Source organism: Rhinatrema bivittatum, chromosome 9, assembly GCF_901001135.1.
Source record: "Rhinatrema bivittatum chromosome 9, aRhiBiv1.1, whole genome shotgun sequence".
NCBI classification, from domain to species: Eukaryota; Metazoa; Chordata; class Amphibia; order Gymnophiona; family Rhinatrematidae; genus Rhinatrema; species Rhinatrema bivittatum.
Genome location: NC_042623.1, coordinates 79,321,896 through 79,347,338, shown reverse-complemented (window position 1 = coordinate 79,347,338; position 25,443 = coordinate 79,321,896). Strand labels below are relative to the sequence as shown.

The window sequence follows — 25,443 nt, the reverse complement described above, 5'->3', positions numbered from 1 at the left end:
GAACGGCAGCCATTTTGAATCCCCCGGACCACGATTTGCAGCCATCAGAGGAGGAAGAGCAGGATTCTCGGGACGGTTCCCCACCAATACTAACGCTGGTGGCTGCCCTCGGTGCCCAGGTCCCACCAGATAATTCCTTTGTGGCCCCCCCCCCCCCCCCGGGTCCTCTACGTTTCTCCCCGGAGTTCATTGTGCTCATGCACAATGCATACCTGCAGCGACTGGAAGCTCGCAGGGTGCCCACTCCGGAACCACCTCCCGCCAAGATTCCCCGCTTAGCGGATGCTCCACGGGGGGCACCAGGGACCTCCCATGGGGCCCCCAGGGCCCACTTTGCACCACCCTCACTGGGAGGGGCGGGCGCTCTCCCGGATCGGGGGGGATCCCCCGGCTCATCCGGATGCCACTCTCTCGGAGGCATAGCTGGATGGAGATGACCCGCGGGTCCTCCGCATCTTCAGGAGAGAGGAGCTCGAGGATCTTATCCCCCAGATTCTTTAGGAGTTGGACCTTGATCCCCCGTCCGACCTGCCGGCACCCTCTGCTCCAGTCGTCGCCTCATCCGCCAAGAAGGGGGACCCTGTCCTAGCCGGTCTGCGCCCTCTGTCCCGGGCCTTTCCCACCCATCCCACCTTCCTGCAGCTATTGACTAAGGAATGGGATACTCCCGAATCGTCCCTGAAGGTCGGAAGAGCCATGGAGAAGCTTTATCCACTCCCGGAGGACTTCCTGGAGTTGCTCAAGGTCCAGAAGGTGGACTCGGTGTCGGCAGTCACCAAGAGGTCAACCATTCCGGTTACGGGTGGCACGGCCCTGCGGGACCTACAGAACAGGAAGCTGGAAATTTACCTCAAGAGAGTCTTTGAAGTCTCGGCACTGGGGATGCGCGCTGCCATCTGTAGCTCTCTCGCTCAGAGGGCGAGTCTCCCCTGGGTTCAGCAACTACTCACCTCGCAAGCCTTGCCACCCAAGGAAGCCACCCAGGCTGACCGCCTAGAGTCCGCCATAGCGTATGGATGGACGCCTTGTATGATCTGTTCCGGGTCCTGGTGAGATCCATGGTCTCGGTGGTGTCGGCGAGGCGTCTCCTATGGCTTCGCAAGTGGTCGGCGGATTCTTCTTCCAAGTCCAGCCTGGGCTCCCTTCCTTTCAAGGGCAGGTTCCTCTTTGGTGAGGATCTAGACCAGCTCATCAAGTCTCTGGGAGAGAATGCGGTCCACTGTTTGCCCAAAGATCGACAGCGGAACGTCAGGTCTTTTACTCCTGCCAGGATTCTGTCCTGGGCGCAGCGTCGCTACCGTGGTTACAGACAGACAGGGCCCCGGATGCCTTCTTCCAGATCCCAGTCTTGGCCCTGTTCCTTTCGTGGTCGCAGGCCCACTCGGGAGGGATCGAGTCAGGGGACCCCCTCCAAATCCACTTCAATAATGCCGAGCTCACCCACTCCTCCACCCCAAGGATCGGAGGACGAATCTCTCGCTTTTACGAGGAGTGGGTCCACATCACCTCAGACCAGTGGGTTCTAGATATCTTAAAGAACGGCTACGCATTAGAGTTTGTCCGCCTCCCGAGAGACAGGTTTCTCTTTTCTCCCTGCGGTTCGGACCACAAGAGGCTGGCGGTACGACAGACCCTGGACAGACTGCAGGACCTAGGGGCCATCTCCCGTCCCCTCAGGAGAGGTGGGCTTGGGCCATTATTCCATTTACTTCGTCATACCCAAAAAGGACGGGTCTTATCACCCAATCCTGGATCTCAAGGAGGTCAACAAGTCTCTAAGGGTCCTCCATTTCCGCATGGAGACGCTGCGCTCCGTCATTGTGGCAGTACATCAGGGGGAATTTCTCGTCTCGCTGGATCTGACCAAGGCCTATCTCCACATTCCCATCCTCCAGGCCCACAGGCGGTTCCTTCGCTTCAAGATTTTGAATCAGCACTTTCAGTTCCAGGCTCTTCCCTTCGGGCTGGCGACCGCCCCGCGGACCTTCACAAAGGTCATGGTGGTAGTGGCGGCAGCCCTGAGGTGCGAGGGGATTCTAGTCCACCCCTACCTGGACGACTGGCTTATTCGGGCGAAATCCTTTGCGCAGGGGCAGTTGGCGGTCTCCAGGGTCGTCCGGCTCCTCCGTTCCCTGGGCTGGGTCGAGAATTTCGCCAAGAGCTCCCTCATCCCTTCGCAGTACTTGGACTTCTTGGGAGCATGGTTCGAAACGCTTCAGGGCAAGGTCTTCCTACGCCCGGACAAGGCCCTCCGGGAACAAATACAACACTTTATTGTATTACCAGCGCCCACGTCCTGGGACTATCTACAGCTCCTGGGCTCCATAGCCTCCACGATCGACCTCGTCCCCTGGGTCTTTGCGCACCTCCATCCACTACAAGCGGCTCTGCTAACCCGCTGGAAACCAGTCTCGCAGGTCTACTAGCTCATGCTCCCTCTCCCCCAGCTCGCCAAGGACAGCTTGAGTTGGTGGTTGGACCCACGACATCTGGCCCAAGGCATTTCCCTCGAGGTACCGAATTGGGTGGTTGTCACCACCGATGCCATCCTATCCGGATGGGGGGCAGTATGCGACTGGAGCTCTGCACAGGGGCAGTGGACGAAGGCACAAGCGACCTGGCCGATCAATCGGCTGGAAACGAGAGCAGTGCGCCTGTCGCTCATACACTTCCTACCCCTGGTGCGGAATCGGGCGGTAAGGATCCTCTCAGACAATGCGACCACCGTAGTGTATATCAACCGACAGGGAGGCACAAGGAGCCGACACGTATCGCTCGAAATGGCGCGCCTGATGGCGTGGGCGGAGAAGCACCTAACACGCCTGGCTGCCTCACACATTGCGGGCGTAGACAACATTCAGGCAGACTACCTGAGTCTTCAGCAGTTGGACCCCGGAGAGTGGTCTCTTTCTGACGAAGCAATGCAACTTCTCATTCATCGTTGGGGGCCACCTCGCCTGGACCTGATGGCGACGTCTCTCAACACCAAAGCGTCCCGATTCTTCAGCCGCAGGCGGGAGCACAGTGCGGAAGGGGTAGACGCTCTAGTGCTGCCTTGGCTATGCCACCTCCTACTTTATGTCTTTCCCCCTTGGCCTCTTGTGGGCAAGGTCATCCGGAGAATAGAGCTCCATCGGGGGCCCGTTATTCTGGTGGCTCCCAAATGGCCACGTTGCCCCTGGTTTGCAGATCTGCTCCAGCTAGCAGTGGACGGCCCACTTCGGTTGGGCCACCTTCATTGGCTGCTCCATCAGGGACCGGTATTTTTCGATCAGGCAGAACGCTTTTGTCTTGCGGCCTGGCTTTTGAACGGCGCCACCTCAGATGCAAAGGATACCCTGAGGCAGTAGTCTCGACTCTCCTAAAGGCCCGCAAAACCTCGACTTCAGTGGCTTATGTGAGGGTCTGGAAGGTTTTCGAGATGTGGTGCACAGCGTATGGTACTCATCCCATAAGGGCCTTGGTTCCTCAGATCCTGGCGTTCCTCCAAGACGGACTGGACAAAGGCCTTTCCTACAATTCCTTACGAGTCCAAGTGGCCGCTCTGGGTTCGCTCATCCAATACGCAGATCATCCGTCGCTCTTGGTACAGCCGGACATCGCCCGGTTTCTCAAGGGAGTGAAGCATTTCCGACCTCCGGTGCGGGATCCATGCCCTTCTTGAGGCCTTAATTTGGTCCTTCGGACGCTGGCAGGCCCTCCCTTCGAGCCTCAGCGCAACGCCACCATCAAGGATCTCACGCTCAAGACAGTTTTTCTGGTGGCCATTTTTTCCACTCGTCGCATCTCGGAACTTCAAGTGCTCTCTTGCCAGGAACCCTACCTCTGTTTCACGGACACCGGTGTCTCTCTACGTACAGTTCCATCATTCCTACCCAAGGTTGTCTCTACTTTCCATCTGAACCAGACGGTAGAGCTCCCGTCCTTCACAGCTGACGAACCGAGATCTCTTCATTTTCTGGACGTCAAACGCATGCTGATTCGCTACTTGGAGGTTACTAACGACATCAGGGTCTTGGACCATTTGTTTGTCCTCTGGTCGGGGCCGAGAAAAGGGTCCCAGGCCTCGAAGACGACTATTACGAGATGGCTAAAGGAAGCCATAGCGGCAGCATTCATAGGGGCGGGTCGGACTCCTCCACTGGGCGTCAAAGCCCACTCTCTTCGCTCACAGGCAGCTTCCTGGGCTGAGGTACAGTCCATCTCCTCCCAGGAGATTTGCCGAGCGGCGACTTGGAAGTCATTGCACACCTTTGCGCGACATTATCGACTGCACCTACCATCTTCTACCTCCGGACACTTTGGCGACCAGGTCATTCGAGCAGGGCTTTCAGGGGCCCACCCGGTGTAGGGAAGCTTTGATACATCCCACCGTCTGGACTGATCCTGGTACGTACAGGGAAAAGAAATGCATTCTTTACCTGCTAATTTTCGTTCCTGTAGTACCAAAGATCAGTCCAGACGCCCACCTCGTTGGTTACTGGGTTCATAGGGTCTTTCCTGCTCGATCTACTCTGCTCATTCTGAAACACGTTGTTCTGCTCGTCTTATGAGTCTGTTTTCACAGTTCTTTCTGCAAGTTACAGTTATGGCACGAGTTGCCCTGGTTTATGTTCTGTTATGGTTGGGGACACTTGATCCATCCTTCGTAAGTTTTTATTCTGCTTTGATATACTCTATACTGAGCTCTTGCAGAGGGTGCACTGGTTTATACGTCAGCACCCTCTGAAGCCTTGTCTGACTACATCTGCTGGACGGGGGACATAACCCACCGTCTGGACTGATCCTTGGTACTACAGGAACGAAAATTAGCAGGTAAGGAATAATTTTCTTATATATATATATATATATATATATGTGATTTTTTTTCCCTTTAGGGTACAGCATATGAGAGTCCTCGTGGTTTAAAGAATGTGAACTTTCCTGTTCGGGTCCTGAAATCGTATTCAGTAAGGAAAGCTACATTTTTGAGGAGACAAATGGAATGCACATGAATATGAATGTGGAAAATACATAATACTAGCAATATGTAGATACTTGCTTAAGAGAATACTTGTTTGGACAACGAAGGCATAATAGTTAAAATGACTGTGTTTGTGCACTGCATTATAGTTCACAGGTGTTAAAAGTCAGTGTTTTAAAATTACCTGATGACCCGTGGATGAGCAGACATCCTAGGAAGAGCTCCTAAGCAGACCCTGTAGTTTAACAGTATAGCTTTGCTTTCTCCCACTTTGGATTTTGTTTTTTTGTTACCTCAGCTTCTTTTAACATAGTGCTCTCAGTTTGGACAGGGTTTATGGACAGAATTGTCACAAGAGAGAGCCTAGATATATCTACTAAAATTTGGAAGCTCCCAAGTGACAAGGCCAAGCCTGCAGCAGAGATCTCAACATTGTAACTCACCTTTTCTGAAAAGGTGGTGAAAGAGATCTCAATGGAGGTTTCAAAATCTGTCACAAAATCCGTTACAGATGACCTGGAAGAAGAAAGATTATCTAAGATGCAATTCTTTCTCGAAGAGTTAAAGGAGAAAGTGATTATCATCTGAATATGGGTTTTCTGATTTTTTTATGTGGGGTCTGAGAGCTTTATATGAATCCCCCAGTGCTCAGATACTGATGAATGGCCATCCCTTTGACTCCTTTCCTCATTGTAGGAGTACTCGGCAGGGTTGTGCCCTATCGCCACTGCTGTTAATGTTATTTTTGGAACGTTTAGCTATGTAACTGAGAGACTCTAAAGATTTCCAATGTATCTTTTTTCAGAGGCATGAGTTTAAGATAAGCCTTTTTGCTGAATGACGTTATTATTTCTGGATAACTCCGGGGTGGCCATCCCTAATGTAGTAGATGTAATAACACCCAACAGCATTCACATAAAGTTATATATTTTTTTTTTTATTGTTCACATCAAATTTATATTATCAACTTGATTCCAGATCAAATTGAAAATTGGAATTAGGTGGCAGGACTGTTCATAACACCCGTGCATTACTTAAGTACCAGATTGCTGGGTATGCTTCAGGTCACTCATAAGCATAACTTCTCTGCCACACTGTTACATATTTTTTTTAGAAAAATTGTTTTAAGATTATTGCAAATTAAAAACAAGGAAGACTAGCGTTACTTCCCTCTGCACACTTATGCAACGTTGATTAACTTTTTACATTATAAGAGTGCAGGCCTTCTCAGTTTAAATTGACCCACTTGTTTCTATCTCTCATTACAATTTGGAGGAGGATACAAAACTTTTTCAAGTTGGCTCTTATCTTTCACCTTTTGTACAATTTGTCAATCATTCTCAATTCCCTCCAGGTTAAGAATTTGGACTTTTTTCATCTGTGGTGGGACAAGGGCATAATGGCTGTGTGAGATCATTTAGAGCTTGACTCATTGGAAGTGGTTTCGTTCTAAGAATTAAAAGATAAATGGAATGTTCCAGCTGTTCATTTCTATGGATATCTACAAGTGAGACATTTTATCACATCGCTTTTCAGATTGCTGTAGGTTCCTTAATGGGGGATTTTGATTTTTGCCTTAAGATTACTCCTCACGGGGCGGATTTTCAGAGCCCTGCTCGCCTAAATCCGCCCAAAACCGGGCGGATTTAGGCGAGCAGGGCCCTGCGCGCCGGTGAGCCTATTTTACATAGGCCTACCGGCGCGCGCAGAGCCCCGGGACTCGCGTAAGTCCCGGGGTTCTCCGGGGGGGGCGTGTCAGGGGGCGGGCCCGGTCGTCGCGGCGTTTAGGGGGCGTGTCGGCAGTGTTTTGGGGGCGGGTACGGGGGCGTGGCTACGGCCCGGGGCGTGGCCGCGCCCTCCGTACCCGCCCCCAGGTTGCGTCCCGGCGCGCAACAGGCCCGCTGGCGCGCAGGGATTTACTTCTCCCTTCGGGAGGCGTAAATCCCCGGAGAAAGGTAAGGGGGGGGTGTAGACAGGGCCGGGCGGGTGGGTTAGGTAGAGGAAGGGAGGGGAAGGTGAGGGGAGGGCGTTAGAGGATTCCCTCCAAGGCCACTCCGATTTCGGAGCGGCCTTGGAGGGAACGGGGGTAGGCTGCGCGGCTCGGCGCGCGCCGGCTATACAGAATTCATAGCCTTGCGCGCGCCGATCCAGGATTTTAGTGGATACACGCGGCTCCGCGCATATCTCCTAAAATCCAGCGTACTTTTGCTTGCGCCTGATGCGCCAGCAAAAGTACGCTTATTCGCGTTTTTTGAAAATCTACCCCCACAAGTTCAATAAGATTGCCTGGTGGTATAAGCTCTTACGTAATAATGCTAAGGCACCTTATTTGGAAGGCTTAGCTGATAAGTGGTCCAAGGATCTAGGAGTTGAGATGATAGATGTTGATATGTTTTGCTGTTTCTCTTCACTTTATAAATTAACCTCTGATGTGTATATTGTTGCATAGTTCAAATTGTTGCATAGGATTTTTCTTGACAGAATTAGATGGCTTAGGTTTTTTGACACCGATTTGTGTTATAGGTGTCATCGAGATGTTGACACTTACCTGCACTTGTTTGTTTGGTGTGGGAAGTTGCAGCCGTTTTGGCAAGGAATTCAGACTAAGCTGACTCAGATCCTGGAGAAACAGGTTGACCTCACAGCTTAATTGATTATATTGGGATGGAATGCAGAGAATACTCAGCACAGTGCTTTGGAGGGGCGTTTTATATATTTAGTATTACTGTTGGCAAAAAAGCCTAACCTGACACTTTGGGTGGAAACTTCTCTGCCCTGTCTATCCCTGTAGGAACAGTTAATGGTGAATCATTTTTAGGGATGTGCATTTGTTTTCAATGAAATAGATAATGGCAATGAAATTATCTATTTCGTCTCATTTCCAGAGCGCCATGAAACAAAAAAAAGATGAAATTTCTGGAAAATTAGTATTTCGTGTTAGTGTGCACTAAGTCTGTTAGTACGCACTAACTATAGGTTTCCTATTTACGGACTTAGTGCGCACTAACTGGATGTTAGTGCGCGCTAACTAGAAATGTTACCAATAAGTTAAAAAAAATGTCAATTGAGGAGAAGTTTGCTAGAGATATGGTTTTGCATTCCCATTGGCCGTCTCCTTAGTTACTTGTTTGTGTTGCCAAGATTGCAAGGTGGCATTTGAGGGGGTATGGCCAGTGCCTGGTAACAAATGTAAACAAACAAATGATATAATAATACCATCATGTTCTAGTCAGAATAAGCAAAAGCATTTAATGCAATTGCATGTTTTAAAATTTGCCAATCCTTTTGTATTTTAGGAAAGGGGCCCTGGCATTTTAGCATATGCATACTTTTAATTCCCCTTGTGTCTGTGTATTTGGGTGAGGGGGAAGTGACTGGGGTGACAGATGGGAGAGAGACAGGTGGGAGAGAGACTGGTTGGGGTGATGACTAGTGAGAGGGGGAGTGACTGGGATGACAGGTGGGAGAGAGACTGGTTGGTGAGTGGTGAGAGAAAGGCATCCTGGTGTGTGGGGGTGACTGGTGATGGGGGAGTGACTGGGGTGACTATATGGGGGGGGAGAGAGACTGCTTGGGGTTGTGATTGGTGAGAGAGAGGCAGCCAGTTCTGTGTGGGGTGGGACTGGTTAGAGGGGAAGTGACTGTATGGAGTGACATGGGAGAGAGAGGCAGCCTGTTATGTATGTGTTGGGGGGTGTGACTAGGTTAACTGTATGGGTTGACAAGTCACCCCACCCACACACACACACCAGGTTGAATCTCTCTATCTAGCCACTACCCCAACTAGTCTTTCTCCCACCTGACATCCCATACATTCACCCAAGTCACTTCCCCTCTCACCAGTCACCCCCCCCCCCAAAACACACAGACAGACACCAAGGGAATTCAAAGTATGCATATACCAAAATGCTATGTCCCCTTTCCTAAATTACAAAGGTATTGACAAACTGTAAATATGTATTTGCATTGCATGCTTTTGCTGACTAGAGCTTGATGCTATTATTATATCACTTGTTTACACTTGTTACCAGGCACTGGCTATCCCCCCACAAACACCACCTTGCAACCTTGGCAAAACAAACAAGTAACTAACAGGCCGATTCAGTACGGTGCGCCACAAAGCAAGAAACTCTTCTGTTATGGACTAAGTTTTTTGGTACTTTGCTTGTAGACATTCATTCTTTTATCTCCACTTTTGTGACATTGCATAGTTGATCTAATGAGGAATTATGAGTGAATGAGAAAGTATGTGAGGGTGTGAATGAGTAATGGTCAATAAGGATGTTTGTTTATGCTGGTAAGTATGTATAGAGGTAATTGTGGGTGTAGAAAGTTAAAAATGAAAAACGAGAAGAGACAATTCTGATGTTACAAGAGCTGATAGTTATTGTGCTATTATGAGTTTTGACAATTGGATCATTTCTTGGCAATGTAATTTGCAATTTGAATCTTTTGAATAAAGAAAGTTTAAAAAACAGTCAGTGTTTCAGCAAATTCATCATCTGGTTATGATCTAAAGCCCTGTTGTATCCATACAGCTGTGCTAAAAGCTTAAGGACCCAAAAAGAGGGGCTCAGGAGTTGGTAAAGACAATTAGTAAAGGGAATTAGACAATTTATGCTAAACTGTGATTATTTTTTCTTTTGTTCCTATGATTGTTTTAATGTTCTCTGTGACTGCTTATTTGTAAATTATTTTCATTATATACTTTTATGATTGTTCTGATGCAAGCCACCTGGAACATTGGATTGAGCGGTATATAAGCCTTTTAAATAAATATATTTGAGAGTAATTTTCAAACAGCCAGCATAGGCTAAAGTCTGCAAGAACATTTTATATGTAGACTTCTGCCAGAATTTTCCAAGTGTATTTAAGTGCATAAATATGCTTTGAAAATTCATGGATATGTGTGTAACTGGTGATGACATACATGCACAAAACTACACCTGCTTGAACAGTGGGTGTAAATTTGTACATATATACGGTAAAAAAGTATCTTAAATGGAGAAATTAATTACCTGATAATTTCGTTTTCCTTAGTGTAGACAAATGGACTCAGGACCAGTGGGATTATGCTCCCCTGCCAGCAGATGGAGACAGAGCAAGCTGACGTCACAGTATATATCAACCTGCACTGACCCAGCCTGCCAATATTCTCTTCAAAAGCAACTGTGGACAGAGTAGCAAAAAACTTGATTAAAAAACATGATGAAAAAACAGGTAACCAGAACTGTACTCAACCAACCATAAATACTGAACTCACATAAGATTCAAGGTACCCCAAGCTAGGGACTGGAAGAACACTTCCCAGTAATCCCTTGGGACCCAGAGCCCCACAGGAGGACTATTGACCCACTCAAGCGGCAGCCGAGGGTGGGAAGCTGAGTCCATCTGTCTACTCTAAGGAAAGCGAAATTATCAGGTAAGTAATTTCTCCATTTTCTAGTGTGTAGACAGATGGACTCAAGACCAGTGGAGGTACCAAAACTACTCCCCAATAGGATGAGAGGCTGCCTGCGATCCAGTCAACACTGCACGTGCAAAGGCTGCATCCTCCCCGGGCCTGCATATCCAGACGATAAAACCTGCAAAAAGTGTGTAAGGAGGCCATGTCACAGCTCGGAAGATATCGACGGAACACAACAGGCTAACCGCCGCCCATGACACTGCCTGAGCCCTTGTGGAATGGGCCCTAACCTGAGTTGGCAACGGCTTTCCAGCATCCACATACACGGCCGTGACCACCTCCTTAATCCAGCGAGCTATAGTAGCCCGCGAAGCCAGAGCGCCCTGCTTACTCCCGCCATGGAGAACGAACAGGCAATCCGTCTTTCAAAAAGACTCATAGACCTCCAGATACCACACGACAAGACGCTCAACATCCAAGGAGCACAAAAGGAGAAACTCCTCCGCAACCCTGCCCTTATCCAGGGATGGCAAGGAGATGGATTGATTCAAATGAAAGTCTGAGACTACCTTGGGTAAAAAGGATGGAACAATATGCAGCTGTAACACCCCCGGAGTCACCCCGAAGGAACGGCTCCCGGCAAGACAAGGCCTGCAGCTCAGAAATCTGACACGCAGAACATATTGCCACCAGGAACACAGTCTTCAGGGTCAACAACCATAAGGAAAGGCTACACAGTGGTCGGAATGTAGGGCTCGCCAAAAAGTCCAGCACCAAATTAAGACTCCACGATGGAACCGATAACCTCAAGGGAGGCCTAAGATGCTTCACTCCCTTCAAAAAACGGGCCACATCAGGATGAGATGACAAAGAAACACCATTCACCAGGCCTCTGAAACGGGCAAAGCTGCAGCTTGCACCTTCAAGGAATAAAGGGCCAAGCCTTTATTCAATCCATCCTGCAAAAAATTCAGAATGAGAGAGATCTTAACTTAAAGAAAAAGGACACCCTGCTCCTCACACCAGGCCTCAAACTCTCTCCAAACCCGCATATAAGCCAAGGAACTTGTGAGCAGGGAGTAAAGTGTTAATCGCCGCAGAGGAATAACCACGCTTTAACAGGCGAGCCCTCTCAAGGGCCAAACTGTAAGATAGAATCGAGTCAGATCCTTGTGAAGAACTGGTCTGTGCTGTAGCAGATCCATGTGCGGCGGAAGATAAAGGGGGGCCTCCACCAGGAGTCATTGCAAATCCACATACCACGGATGCCTGGGCCAATCTGGCGCCACCAGGAGTTCTATCCCCCTGTGGCCTTTGATCTTGCAAATTATCCTGCCCAGCAAAGGGCCATGGAGGAAAGGCATAAAGAAATCTGTCTTCCGGCCAGACCTGTATGAGAGCGTCTATTCCCAGGGACCATGGATCTCTCCTGCAGCTGTAGAATCGAGGAACCTTACCATTTCGAGAAATCACCAGAAGATCTAGGAATGGAAGGCCCCAAAGATCCACAATCAGCTGAAATCCCTCGGCTGACAACACCCACTCTCCTGGGTTCAGACTCTCCTTGCTGAGAAAGCCCGCTTTACGTTGTCTTTTCCTGCAATGTGAGAGGCCGAGATCATCTGCAGATGACTTCTGCCCATTCCATAAGCTGGCCTATTTCCTGCGACACTTGCTGACTCTTGGTTCCTCCCTGGCGATTGATACAGGCCACCGTCGTTGCATTGTCTGACATCATGTGAACTGCTTGATTCCGCAGCCTGTGGCTGAACTGCAAGCATGCCATCCTTACTGCCTGGGCCTCCAGGCAATTGATGTTCCAATGGGACTCTTCGGCTGAGGCGAGCCCCGGCGCTTAAGCATAGGACCGGAAGAGGGAGGAGCCACTGGCTGAGGGTCCGACCAGCCTGAAATGGGGGAACCAGAGGACTGCGCCTGAAGAAAGGCTTGTAAGCCTTGAAAAAATTCCACCCAAGAAAAAGCAGCCGGGACCAGACCAAGCCCAGAAGGAACTGGAGCTGGTCTCACAGAACTGTCCTCTCCAGTGGAGGAGCCAGTCAAGGGAGAACCAAGATCTGGCGCACTTCCAGCCAAAACCATAACCAGACTATCATCAGAATGAGAGGATCCAGGTTTAGCAAAATCCAAGGAAGACCACTCTCCCTGAGCATCTGAACAGCGCTGACACAGGTTAGAAGCCAGGTCAGGCTAAGAAGCCCTAATATGACAGGCAACAGAAAGAGAAAGGCTTCTTGTTTATCGGCGCCATGAGCAGCGGTAACTTTGCGTTCAAACGGCTCGCACTCAAAAAATGTGCGCGCACAAATTATAGGCGCCCCAGCAATAAAAGTGCAAAGCGCATGCACCACTAGTGCGCCCTGCTGGAGTGTATCACCACACTCAAAAAGGTAATGCGCACAAAAGTCACGCCTAGCGCAGTGCTCACAACGCATATGCTGCATATACCAACGTTCTGTAGAGGGCAGAAAGCACATACAAGCGCGTGAAAACGCTGCTGTGGCCTCTCCCACACAGCGTGCCGAGAAAACCCCACTGCGGGGCCTAGCCTACCTGGGCCGCTCAACCCGCCAGGCCGCCCAGTTCCCCTAACTCCAATGGGACTGGGAACAACGTCGGGATGGCGCACCAAGAACAGAGACCGAAGGAAGGCCTAAAAACCACCTAACTGACTCTGTAGGTAAAGTTCTTTTTCTTTTTTTGAAAATTTACCAGAGCTCAGTGCTTACCAGCTGAGCGCAGAGATGGCCTCCGGCTGTGGGGGGAGAGGGCATCTGTCGTCACTGATGCACTTGGCATTCTGTACCCGCTGTCTTTCAGCTGTACAAGCAGCTAAGTCCACCCTGGGAACCGGCTACTGGACCAAGGCACACTTCTGAGGAACCACAGAAATCACCTCAACTGGGAGAGGGACCCTTAGGTATCACCGCAAGAGAGCAGGGCTTTCTTTTCCTGAATTTAGAATTTCAAATTTCTTCTTCCAAAAAGCTCAAAGCAGTCCCCATAGGGGAGATGCACGTCCACTATATGCTGGAGACAGAAAATACTGGTAGGCTGGGGTCACTGCAGGGGTATATATACTGTGAGGTCAGTTTGCTCCATCTCCATCTGCTTGCAGGGGAGCATAAACCCACTGGTCCTGAGTCCATCTGTCTACATGCTAGGAAGACTGAGCTGTTGGCCAGTGAATATCAAGGATGGGCTCTAGCTATTGGATCATAGTGAATAATTAGACCCCAGTTCTATTTATTGTGTTGCCACCACCATTGGGATTTAGTACTAATTAATAGGAGTTCCCAAGCATACTATCTCCTCTTACATATCTGACTGGAATGCATTCCCTGGGCTTGGCAATTCTTGGTTTACAAGTTGCTGCTGGTTGAAAAATATCCCCATGGTACTGTGAAGGCAGCATTTACAATTGCAGGGAAAGGAAAAGCTAGCTCTCTCACAACACTTGACAGATGTGGATGGGACTCAGGGAGTGCATGTGCCAGGTTCTAGAGGGAACCTTGGTCCCCTACTAAGGAATGTTGCTGCCATTAGGACATAAAAAGACTTTGAAATTTTCCCTCTTTCTGTGGACTGTATACCCATTTGTCAGATTGTCTTGCTTCCAAAGTTTTGGTTTAGCACTGCCATAGTACACAACCCTGAGCCTAAAAATATTCTAAGTATTCCCATGCAAATCAGTAGATGAATTGTACTGCTTAAGTGTATGGTCTGTGATATATCCACTGTATACATAGTCAGTGCTTTTTTTTCTGGAAAAAAGGTACAGGTACTCATATACAGGCCCTCCTTGGGTATGGGATGGGAAGGGGTAACCACCCAGACTCCTGCCCCCTGTAACTGGTTGCAGAGCCTGTGAAATAACAGCAGTGCAAATATTACACTCAACTCTAGAACACCAATACACCTCCTCCTGGGAAAACAGAACAAGCTGGACTGAACACTAGAAGAATACACAGACAAAACATAGATAGACCCTCACCAAATATAGAATAAGTGACCACAAATTATAAATACAAATATACAGACAAAAATTGAACTGGAAACCTCAAGAAACCAGACTCTGAATGCAGTGCAACTGGAGAAATAGAAAGAAATATGCATTTCCTTCTGTACCATGCAAAATACAAAGATATCTGAGATGCTGCATATTCAGATTCCCAAAGCTGAAATATTTGAATCACTAAACAAAAAGAAAAAGACTTTTTCTGCTTTTGTTGTCTGGACATTTTGGATCCCAACATAACATTCTCCTTTTACAACCATGACGGTGGATCAGTGGCTTCTTCCCACACACATGGATGATGATAGAGGCTGAGTGGCCCCGACATAATATCTCCTTCCCCCTCAACCCACACAAAAGAACAATGATAGGGGCTTGGTGGCCCAAGCATCATTTCTCACCCCCTTGCACTACTTTGCCCTCTCTCCCATCTCCCCAGGTCCTCACTGTCTTTCACCACCCTTCTATCAGCAGGCAGGCTGAATCCCTTCTCTCTTTTCCCATGGGCCCAGCATGAGTCCTCTTTTCTCTTCCACTTCTTTGCCCAGGCTGCAGTCTCTCTTTCCCTGGCAGAAGAGAGGACACAGGGAAGGGGAGCAGAGGCAGCACCAGATGCATTTTTTTTTTAGGGCCCACAGGGCTATTTAACAGGTGGAGGAAAAGTTGCCAGTACTCAGTGCACCTTGAAAAAAGCCCTGTACCCAACTAAAAAAGTGCCAAGTTGCAGCCAGCACAGGCCACAGTTGCTCAAGCAGTGGCATAACTATCAGTGGGATAGCCTAAGGACACTCTTTAATTTAAAAATAGATGGGCAGTCATCAAACTCCCTCCACCACTGTCTGTGTCCGGTATATACTCATGGAATGAATGTTCTAGGTCAGATGTGCAGTTGTGCCGCTCCTTACTCTGTTCTTTTTTCCTCAGGTGATTGAGGTGATTGTCGGGATTGCTGCAGTTTTTGGTGGAATCATTGCTTTGAACGCAGATGCCTTAGACCCTAGCCCTTACATTTCAGTGACACTATTTTGGATTTTAGTGGCTGTAAGTATAAATACATGTGTAAGGCCCCTTTGTGTTATTAAAGCCCAGCTCATTCTCACGCCCGGAGTGGTTCAGTCCTGTGCATTCCAATAGGTGAGCGGGAGGTGATTTCTACCAGTAGGAGGTATGCAGAAACCCCTGTGGGAAAATCACTAGCTCATTCCCAGGAGAAGAGCAGAGGAGCTCTGCCCCAGAGGTTTGAAGGAAGGGAGAACAAGCAAAGTGGATCTTTTCCAGGTTAGAAGAGAGATAGTAACTAGAGATTGTCTTTCCCCAGAGAATCTTCATTTAAATATTCTAGGGAAAAACATTTACTTTTAAAGTGAGCTCACTGAAGTAGTGAGATCACTGGGATATGGGATCTCTCGTTACCTTTCAGCTTGGAACCAAAATTCCTGGTCTAACATTGGTTATGTTCCAATGGGAGAGGAGTGAGAAGTAGAAACTATTTTGTGTGGCCTGGTAATGATCACCGCTTAATTTAACTGATTGGGTTGGATGTAAATGGAGATTATGCTAGTTAAGATACTTTTTCCTACTAATCTTGAACTTAAGATTGAGTTTGAGAGCAGTACTTGTCCTGCTGTTATAAAGTTGCAGAAAACAATGATTGAACCGTACTGAGAAATGCTAATCCATCTGTTGGATGGATGCAAATAGACGGTTTATTCTTTTGTAAATACATGCCAGCTATTTACCTGTAAGTAAAAGGATATTCTTTGGGCGCGTAAACCAAACCAGGTGTGTGGAATTTTATCTGAGAGAAACCAAGACTTTTGAAATGTATCCACTGGAGGTCCTTGGAGATTCTTCTTCTTCCTCTTGTGGAGAACCCTGTGGCCTCTCACTGTTTAAGAGCAAGCCTGGTCCACATACAGTTTAACTCTTTCAAATGAAAGAAGTGCATTGATTCTTTGTGCTTGCTCTTTGCTTAGTTGCAGTTAAGCTTCTTTCTACATTCACAGATGGGAAAACCCTGACCTGAGGGTTATTTTCCCAGTAAAAGCAATTGGCTATTTGACCTCATTTTGCCAGCTTTGAACTCTGAAGAAAAGGTTTATCTGTAGAAGTGACCAAACATTTCCTGCCTCTAGTACCCAAAGTCTAAGTATTGCTTTTAAAATAAGTCCTGCTACAAAATGTTTAAAGCAAATTTTATAATCATGCAATTATCTTAAACATGTTTTCTGTTATTGAACTACACAAAAAAATTAATGACTCTGTTTCTTGAGAGCCAATTCACAGGTTGATGATGCAGGGGCAAATGTGACCTAGAAGGAGGACAAAAGCTAATGAAACTGAACAAAAGCTTTTGTGTAGTCATATTGTTTGGATTTTCTGCATCTTTTAGTAGTTCAGCTCAATTTTGTTCACATGGGAAACCTTATGCTCAAAATACAAGATGACTCATTATCCAGTCGAGTCTACTAGCCTGTCTAGGGAACAAATTTAAGACTGAAAAAGGGTCTTGAAATAGCTTAGCTTGAAAGTGGCTTCCTGCTGCTTCTTGGAAGCATCCGTTTTGTAGCCACAGCTCCAGCAGTTTTCAGCAAAGCAGCGAATGACAGTAGTAGATGATGGCAGATACAGTAAAAACCAACATGGTCCATTTAGTAACTGCTGCTCTGTGCATGTTATTCCCAAGCCTGCTGTTAAGGGTGATGTAAGCGTAATTGCATCTTTCCACAGTGAGGCAAGACTTGCTGCCACAGCTGCTTTAGCAGCAGCTTCAAGGTCATTCATCTTATAGTCCACTTGAGTCTACCACTTGCTGTCCAGGCAGGCAGGCAGACAGACAATTTCACTTTGTTGGGGAATTAGCCATTTTGAATTCTGAGCATAATAGTTTTTCTCTAGGAATGTGTATTGTAGATTATTTTTTCATTTTACCATTTACTCTAAAATACTGCGAGTATGGTTAAAAAAGATTTAATTTCAGGTAATTGCTCCTGGATTCTCTATTCAGACGTGAACATATCAAACAAACATAAGACTTAATACATGAGTTTGTTTCATATGCTGTATCAGTTTAGGCATGAAACATGGAATTTTACCATTTATATCAATTCGTTTTATACAGTCAGTTTTAAGAATATACACATTTTTGTAAAATATTTGACAATTTCTGCTGTTTCCTAACAGTGTGAATTCTTTTGTAGTGTTTTCCAACTGCTATTGCAAGTCACGTGGCAGCTGAATATCCCAGTAAATGTTTAGTAAGTAAATATGTATCAGAGGGCCAGCTGTTGAAGGGAACATTTTGAATACGGTTGTGAAATACTGGTTTTATGAGAGAATTTATAATGGGATTTAGTGGAGATAAAAATTATGGTAGGCATCAGGTGCTTAGAATAAGATAGGCTGACATACCGGTAGACGGCTTATTATACAGTGCAATGGTTCCCACTCTATTTAGTGGCCGATACAGAAAGATGCATTCAGCCAAACGCACCTTTCTCCCTGAACTTCAGTGTGCATTTTCTGCCAATGCAGGAAGGATTTTTGCATGCAGAAAATACATGTTCCAGAGTGGGAGTACTGCTTAGCAGCCTTGCGTGGAAATCCCCTACAATTGAGAGCATTAAGTAGTATTCCCCAATGCAGAGAGGTGCTCTGGCAATCATTGAGGTTTCCCTACGCTGGAAACTTAACTCTTGGTCAGAGATGGAGTTAAGTTTCCAGTGCTAGTATGCTGGCACTTAACACCCCCCCCCCCCCCAAAAAAAAAGGAGGGAAAAAAAAGAAGTCAGGAACACTGACTTATCCGGCTATCTAGCCTCAGTTTTGCTGCTGCCACTTTGCCGGATAATTCAACATTTATCCGGCTAAGTGGTGGCAAAACCATGGTCTTTCTTGAGTCCCAGGGGGGTCTGGTTTCTTTTCAGGAGGAAGGAGGGTGTTTTGGGCCTTGTGGCCCTTTAAAATGATGGGGGCCTATTTGAAGTGGGCTGCCATCACATGTTTTTTCCAGGCTCTGCCACACTATTTTTTTTATCGTAGAGTTTTTTTTTTTTCTGCAATAATAAACAATGCAGTAATACTGCTGTGATATTTTCCTGGGGAGGGGAGAAATATCACAAGACCACTCCTCCATGATATTTCACCCCTCCCACGGTAAAATATTGTGGTATAGTAAATCTCCCCCTATATTCTGGTTCACAAGGTATCACCAGACTCCTAAAATTATCTGCGGGAAGAAATGAGTAGAGAGATATCATAGGAAGGTCTGGAGGATTAATACAAAATGGTGGCATCTCAGCTAAACTTCAGCATCTTTCTCTGTTCACAGATAAAATTAAATATCAGAGCCTAGAACAGGAAGGGAAATTAGCCAGACAAATCAGTTTGCTATCTGCCTGTGTACTATGCGGCATAGCCATAGTAAAAAAAAAAAAAGCACATACACCTTTCATTACAACACAGTGTGAAACCATAAGAAATAAAGGGGGTAATTATTCAGTCACTGGCTGGATTGCAACATTAAATGAATATACTTTGGCATGATCAGAGTTAGCCAGGTAAATGGAGTTAGCTGGATAACTTATCTGGTTAACTTAACTCTGCCATGGAATGCCCCAACATTATCTGGCTAAATTTTAGGCTGTTGTATACTGCTATCCACTGCCTTGGGCAGATCTTGTATCTGATTAGTAGTACATAAAAAATAAATGAAATGAGCTGAAACGAAATGAAATGTGTCCAAAATATTAAAAAGTTGGCATTTAGCTGGATAACTTGTGAGCTATGTGGGGAAACGCCTCTGAATACTGACCTCAATATATTTAGGACACAAAAAGAAAAATTATCTAGGAATGATCTAAAAAGGAAGCTGTGAAGCAAATAAACAGATTCACTGCTGTTTTGAAGAACCTGCCTACTGTAGTAAAGCTGCTTTAAATTTAAAATGCTAGCTAAATCCTTTTCCCAACCCGGTTCTAGAGCCTTAGCCTGAAAACCAGATGTGTCAGGTATCTATAACAAATATGCATGAGAGATATTTTCAGACATTAAACCTCTACATTCCCCCTAGATTGTTTCATATTGCTCAGCTTTTTTAAATATTTAAGAAAATATTAACAGAAATGTCTCCCCGACTAACCTAAATACTGTAATACAAAAGGAGAGCACCATGTTTTCCCTGTAACTTTATGACAGTATTTTCTCCAACCAGATTTATCAAGCTAAGTTTATCTGGGTAGTGGTGAATATCGGCGCTAGCGGTATACATTTTAGATACACTTCCAAAAGCCCCCCAGCCTTGCCTCTTTTTATCCAGTTCAGTTTTAGCCAGGTAATAGTTTGCCTGGCTGAATTTATCCACTCGGAGGGGTGGTAAAATTGAAAGCTGGGATATGTCTGGGTAATTTGAAAAATTATACTTTGACTTCAAACATAACATCTTTATTAGGCTAATGAACATTTTCAGACACAAATTTTTGTATATACAAAAATGGGAATTTTACTTTGGGATATTATCACTACTAGACTTTTCAGAGATGAGTTTTTAAAATCGTTTTTCTTTTGTAAAGTATTAAAGGTCATGTTTATAAGCTGGGGTTCTGACTGAGGCTCTGTTCCAGGTTGAGGTTCTGATTGTCACTAGCAGTGTCACATCCTCATTACTATTCACTGCTTCGGGATACCTGTCCTTCAGCATCATGCAAATTGTCGAGATGTTTAAAAACTACCCTCCAACCGTCAAGGTAAGTGTCCATTTACCTTTTTTTTTTTCTGATAACTGGGGTTCATTCATAGTGTAAGGTAACTTTAGGACAGAATCTATTTGCCAAACAACATTTCTGAAATTGTCAGAGCACCACTGATTGTGCTAGGAAAGGGAATATAGGAGTCTTTGTTCTGTGAAACACTCCTTAGCCTTGGGCTTCAGCAGAAGCTAATAGAATTAAAGAGCAGAAGCTAATAGAATTAAAGAAGCATTTCTAGTTCGCTGACTCAAAAAATGAGCAATGTTGACATGTTTCCTGAGGATATGTATTCCTCACAGCCATAGCTAGCCTATGGCCGATATGGCCTCGGCCATAGGCACCATCCACAATGGATGCCATCACAATGCGCAGGCCTCCTCTCTACTGATAGAGGCTTGGCGCCTCAAGAGCTCAGCTGAGAGGGGGAGAAGAACTGCTCTACCAGCTTCTGGAGTTTGGGGGGTGGGGGAGTGGTGGCGGCGGCCCCCAAATCAGGACAAGGAAAAAAAAAAATCAATGCTGTCCCCGCCCATGCATAGTCAGGAGCAGAAGGGCCCATGGAGATGCAAGAAGCAGCATTGGCCTCCCACCCCAGACGTCAGGAGCACACCCTGCCAAGCAGCATCAACTTCCTCCACTGCATTTAGGGAGAGCATGAGCTGTGAAAACAAAACATCGGCCTCTCACCCCACCCCTGCAGCCTGAAGAAGAACTGCCCTTGGAGCTGCATTGGCTTCCCACCCCGCCTCAGCAGTTAGAATGAGCGCGGCCCACCGAGCAATAAAAGCAACATCTTAAAAATTAAAAGACATTTGTTTGATCAGCACTGTCAAAAAGCAGCTGATTACATGGGAATGTATCCTCTTGGTGTCTGGGTTCATTCTTCCAGATACACATAGGTGTACTGGAATGGTACATTAAGGGATAACAATCAACATACTGGTAATTTTAGTATGATACTATTATGAAACAATAGAGCATGTTGTGCATTATGGGAAAGTCACTGATACCACAAAAACATTCTTTTTTTTAGTTACAAAAAATAATCTCATCAAATTCCAGAAAGCATGAGATAAGCCCCCAGGTTCCCTAGTTGTGAAGGGAAACTAAAGATCAAGTGGAATCTATGGCATTGTACTAGGAAGTAAATCAAGCAGACGATGGGATTCATTTGCCATTATATTCTCTGTTTCTATTAGGGGCAAACAGCTATTGCACTTGAGGCCCACTGTGCAGCCCTGAAATGGTATATCCCATTATCAGCTGTGTGAAATTTAGGGCAGGGCAAACTTGTACAATGACACTTATTTTTATGTGTTCCTTGATTCAAGTGTAATAAAATCAGAAAAGAGGAATATAGAATTTGAAGAAAATTGGTTTACTAAGCATCCTTTATGTGAATTTATTTCCAGCAGTCTTATGATGTGCTCCTTTTATTGTTGATGCTGGCGCTGCTAATGCAGGCCTTCCTTACTATTGCCACCGTTGTACATGCTGTAAGCTACAAAATTGAAATGAAAATGCGTGACCCATCATGGAATTCATCACAAGGAAACAGGCAGGATCACCGAACAGTGGAGGTAAGTGATTAGCAGCAAGCTGAAATATGCAACATTTCAGGAATTTTTCTATAACAGTAATTTGTTGCAAACTGCTGAATGACTTGGCCATAAGAGAGACTGCAATCCTTTAGCACTATTACTTATTATTTCTATAATATCTGAATGTAATCTGCTTTGAAGTGGCTGAATGGTGGAATATAAATCAAATAAATAAAGAGTGCTAGTAGATATATGCAGCTCTATTTTGACTATTTTTAGCCAGCCTATGGTGGTTGTGGGCCCGTGAGTACATGCCAGCACATATTCAAAGGCGGATTCCCTTTGAAAATCCAGACATCGGGGGACAGCAGGACCAATATGTCCATTTGAACCAGAGTTAGATGTACCCAAGGAAAATTCATACAGGGTTTTCAAAATGATAGCTCCTCACGGACTTTCCTTCCCCTATCCCATTTCCCCTGACTCTGCCCCTTTTTGTTTTGGGTAAAAGTACCCATGCTGTGAACAGCATGGGTACTTTTGTCTACAGAGAGGGGGAGGGGAAATGTTCAGCAGGGCTTTTCCCATGAGTAAACAGTTGTTTATTTATTTTATTATTTAAAATAATTTATATCTTGCTTCTATGAGGTTCGGAGCAGGTTACATAGTGTACACTCATAACATTTACAATGAAGTAAAAAACATAAAAACAAACTTAAAGCAACATAACTCATGGCTTCGGTTTCAAAACTGCTGTATTTATTTGTCCTTATTTTTGTCCTTGTAGTAACTAGTGTTTTATTTATTTATTTATTTGTTAGAGAGCTGAGACTTCCCATCCTCGGATGTCCCCTTCTAACGCAGCCTTTGGGCGAAACATGGGACCATGTTGGGGGACATATTCCTTCTGTAGCATACTTCGGGTCAGATTCATTAAGGCTTTTCTCCCATTTTGTATATATGGGAAAAACCCTTAGTGAATCAGGTACTATGTTTAAAGTTCTGAATAAAGTAATTTGAAACACTTATGATCTGTGCATTTGGATTTAGAGGACAATTTCAAAGCTCTTATCACACATCCCTTCTATTTAGTCATGGAAGAGGTTTGAAAATTGCTCATCTGAATGTAATTTTCAAATAGGTCAATATACAGCAGGCTGGTGAGCCGGCTAGCACTGAATACCAGAGCTGACTGACTAGAATTTAACCAGGCCCTTGAAACGCCTCCATCACCACCTCCTTTTATGCAGCTAAATTTTGTGTGGATAATGAGCTACCCAAACAAAATGTAGCAAATCAGTGGGGAAAATATTTAAATATTGGTTTTGTCTGGATAATTCCAAAAATTATTGGGATAAATCCTATGAATATCCGCTTCTTAGAGTGCACAGCCTGCTGATAGTTTTTACACTAATTTTGAAAGCGAAAGTATGTGCATACTTCCACTTTGAAAATTACTTTTGGAAAACTGCCTGCACTCACTTATACCTTGTAATATGTGCAGGTAGTTTTCCCAGTAAAATGTACATATTTTTTTTAAGTATGCACATTAGCTTCGAGCCCCACCCTAACCCCATCCACTTGAATTCCTTTCTGGTATAGGGGTATAAATACATACATACATGCTGTATCTGCATATTTTTAGCTGCATATCAGGCAGGCGATTTTTGTAAAAGCCCACTGCTTTACGTGTGGAATCAGCTTTTCAAATTGCACTCCCTATGTGCATATATATATATATATATAATATTTATAATATACAGTACTTTTTCACATTATCTTTTTGTTGAATAATCAAAATATATTCTTTTTGTCTGAGTTATTTATTCAGTGGGGTTATCGTTCTCTCTTAGGATTTAGATTAGGATCTAATTATGTTTTGAGTAAAAATTGTGCTAAAATATAGACCATCCTAGGGGGTTCTCAAACTTTTTCTCAACATTGTATACACACATTCCATGAAAAGTGCCATTGAAAAGATGAAAAATGTGAAACTTGTTTGTCTCTTCTTTACCTTCAGATATCCAACAGCACAATGAAGGACTTTGACAAGGACAAAGCATGGAAGGCTGTTGTGGTACAGATGGCACAGTAATAGAGATGAGAGCAGGGCAGCCAACACAATGCTTTAGTAGTTGGAGCTTGAATTCAAAGTTACTTTAACTTTCTCCATTTTAACAGCTATAGAGGGATCAGTTAACAACATGATATATGTTCTTTTCATATGCTGTTAAAAATGTGTACAGCAGTTTTTTTTCTTATTGGCAATCATATGAAACGTGACATGTATCTTACCGTTTGTACAGTCTACTCCATAGAAAATATTCTCGATCCTGCTTTTTGCAGGACACAATCTGTTATGAGAGAAATTCTCAACAAAATATTGCAGACATGATTCCTGAGTCCTGCCGCATGATAAAAATGCTGGTGTAAAGTTATGAGGTCTCAGAACTGATTCGTCTTGCTTATTCTTCTCTGTTGTAGGGGTTTTGCACCGTTTTGCCTGACTTGTTACTTCTGTGTAAAATAAGTGTCATTGTTACAAGAGATGTTTAGAATAAGTGACTGGTAGAACAAATACTCAAAGAAAACTGTATTAGTTCTTACTTTATAGCACAAAGCTTATGAAGTCTCATTGAGACAGGCTTATTGGGCCTCAGCGTATCTTGTATGCATTTAAACCTAACTTATTTAGTTTAACTGATTGGGAAAGCCAAAAATATAGCTCACTGAGGAGATTATACTCATTATTAGCCCTCGCATAAAGGAAATAAAGACTATTTGGGTAATGTCTAATTTTAATGAATTAGGCATTATAGGAAAATTAGTTCTTACCTGTTAATTTTCATTCTTGTAGTACCACGGATCTGTCCAGACCATAGGTTGAGCCTCCTGTCCAGCAGATGGAGACAGACCAAAACTGAAAGGGTATCCTATATCAGGACAGAGCCTACCCTGCATCCCTTCAGTATAACCATTGTCAAAGCAGATAAGCATAGAGACAACCAGTAAAAGGTCAAACAAGTAACAAGAGAACTCAATCTACTAACTAGGGAACTCAGAAAAACTTAACAATTGAAAACATTGAATGGACTCTGTAAATGATCGCTCTTGCATAAATATCCATTGTCATCAGAACAGTTACTTCCGGTGCCTTTAAGGATAATCACAGATGAAAAAAAGCTTCGAGTGGATGGCAGAAAAGTACAGGGAAGGACGTCTGGACTGATCCGTGGTACTACAGGAACGAAAATTAACAGGTAAGAACTAATTTTCCTTTCCCTGTATGTACCCGGATCAGTCCAGACCATGGGATGTTCCAAAGCTTCCCTACACAGGGTGTGACCGAGATAGTCCCGCTCGAAGCACCTGCCGACCGAAGGAACCAAACACCGGCGCCTGTACATCAAGGTGGTAATGTCGAGCAAAGCTATGCAGGGATTTCCATTTAGTTGCCCTGCATACTTCCTGCAGAGAGACTGACTGACTCTCCGCCCAAGAAGTAGCCTGAGAACACAAGGAATGAGCCTTTAGGCCCTCCGGAACCACTCGGCCTTGACAGATATAGGCCGACGAGATCGCCTCCTTCAACCACCGAGCGATCGTAGTCTTAGAAACTTGGTTGCCCCTATTTGGGCCACTCCACACATCAAAGAGATTATCTGAGACCCGAAGTCATTGGTAACCTGAAGATAATGCAGTAAAACGCGTTTTACATCAAGGTGGCGAAGATCACCCCCAACCTCACCCAC

General features: G+C 45.3%; 1 protein-coding gene across 1 annotated transcript in view; it reads left to right on the top strand.

Annotated features, from left to right (window-relative positions):
• Window positions 1-23,806, top strand: part of MLC1 (modulator of VRAC current 1) — a 96,213-nt gene extending 72,407 nt beyond the window's left edge. Inside the window, exons 7-12 of the mRNA XM_029616705.1 lie at window positions 4,878-4,949; window positions 15,328-15,444; window positions 17,604-17,660; window positions 20,025-20,147; window positions 21,563-21,730; window positions 23,712-23,806. Of these exons, the coding sequence (XP_029472565.1) occupies window positions 4,878-4,949; window positions 15,328-15,444; window positions 17,604-17,660; window positions 20,025-20,147; window positions 21,563-21,730; window positions 23,712-23,786 (612 nt within the window). The 3' untranslated portion in view covers window positions 23,787-23,806. The remainder of the gene's footprint in view (window positions 1-4,877; window positions 4,950-15,327; window positions 15,445-17,603; window positions 17,661-20,024; window positions 20,148-21,562; window positions 21,731-23,711) is intronic.
• The last annotated feature ends 1,637 nt before the right edge of the window (window positions 23,807-25,443 follow it).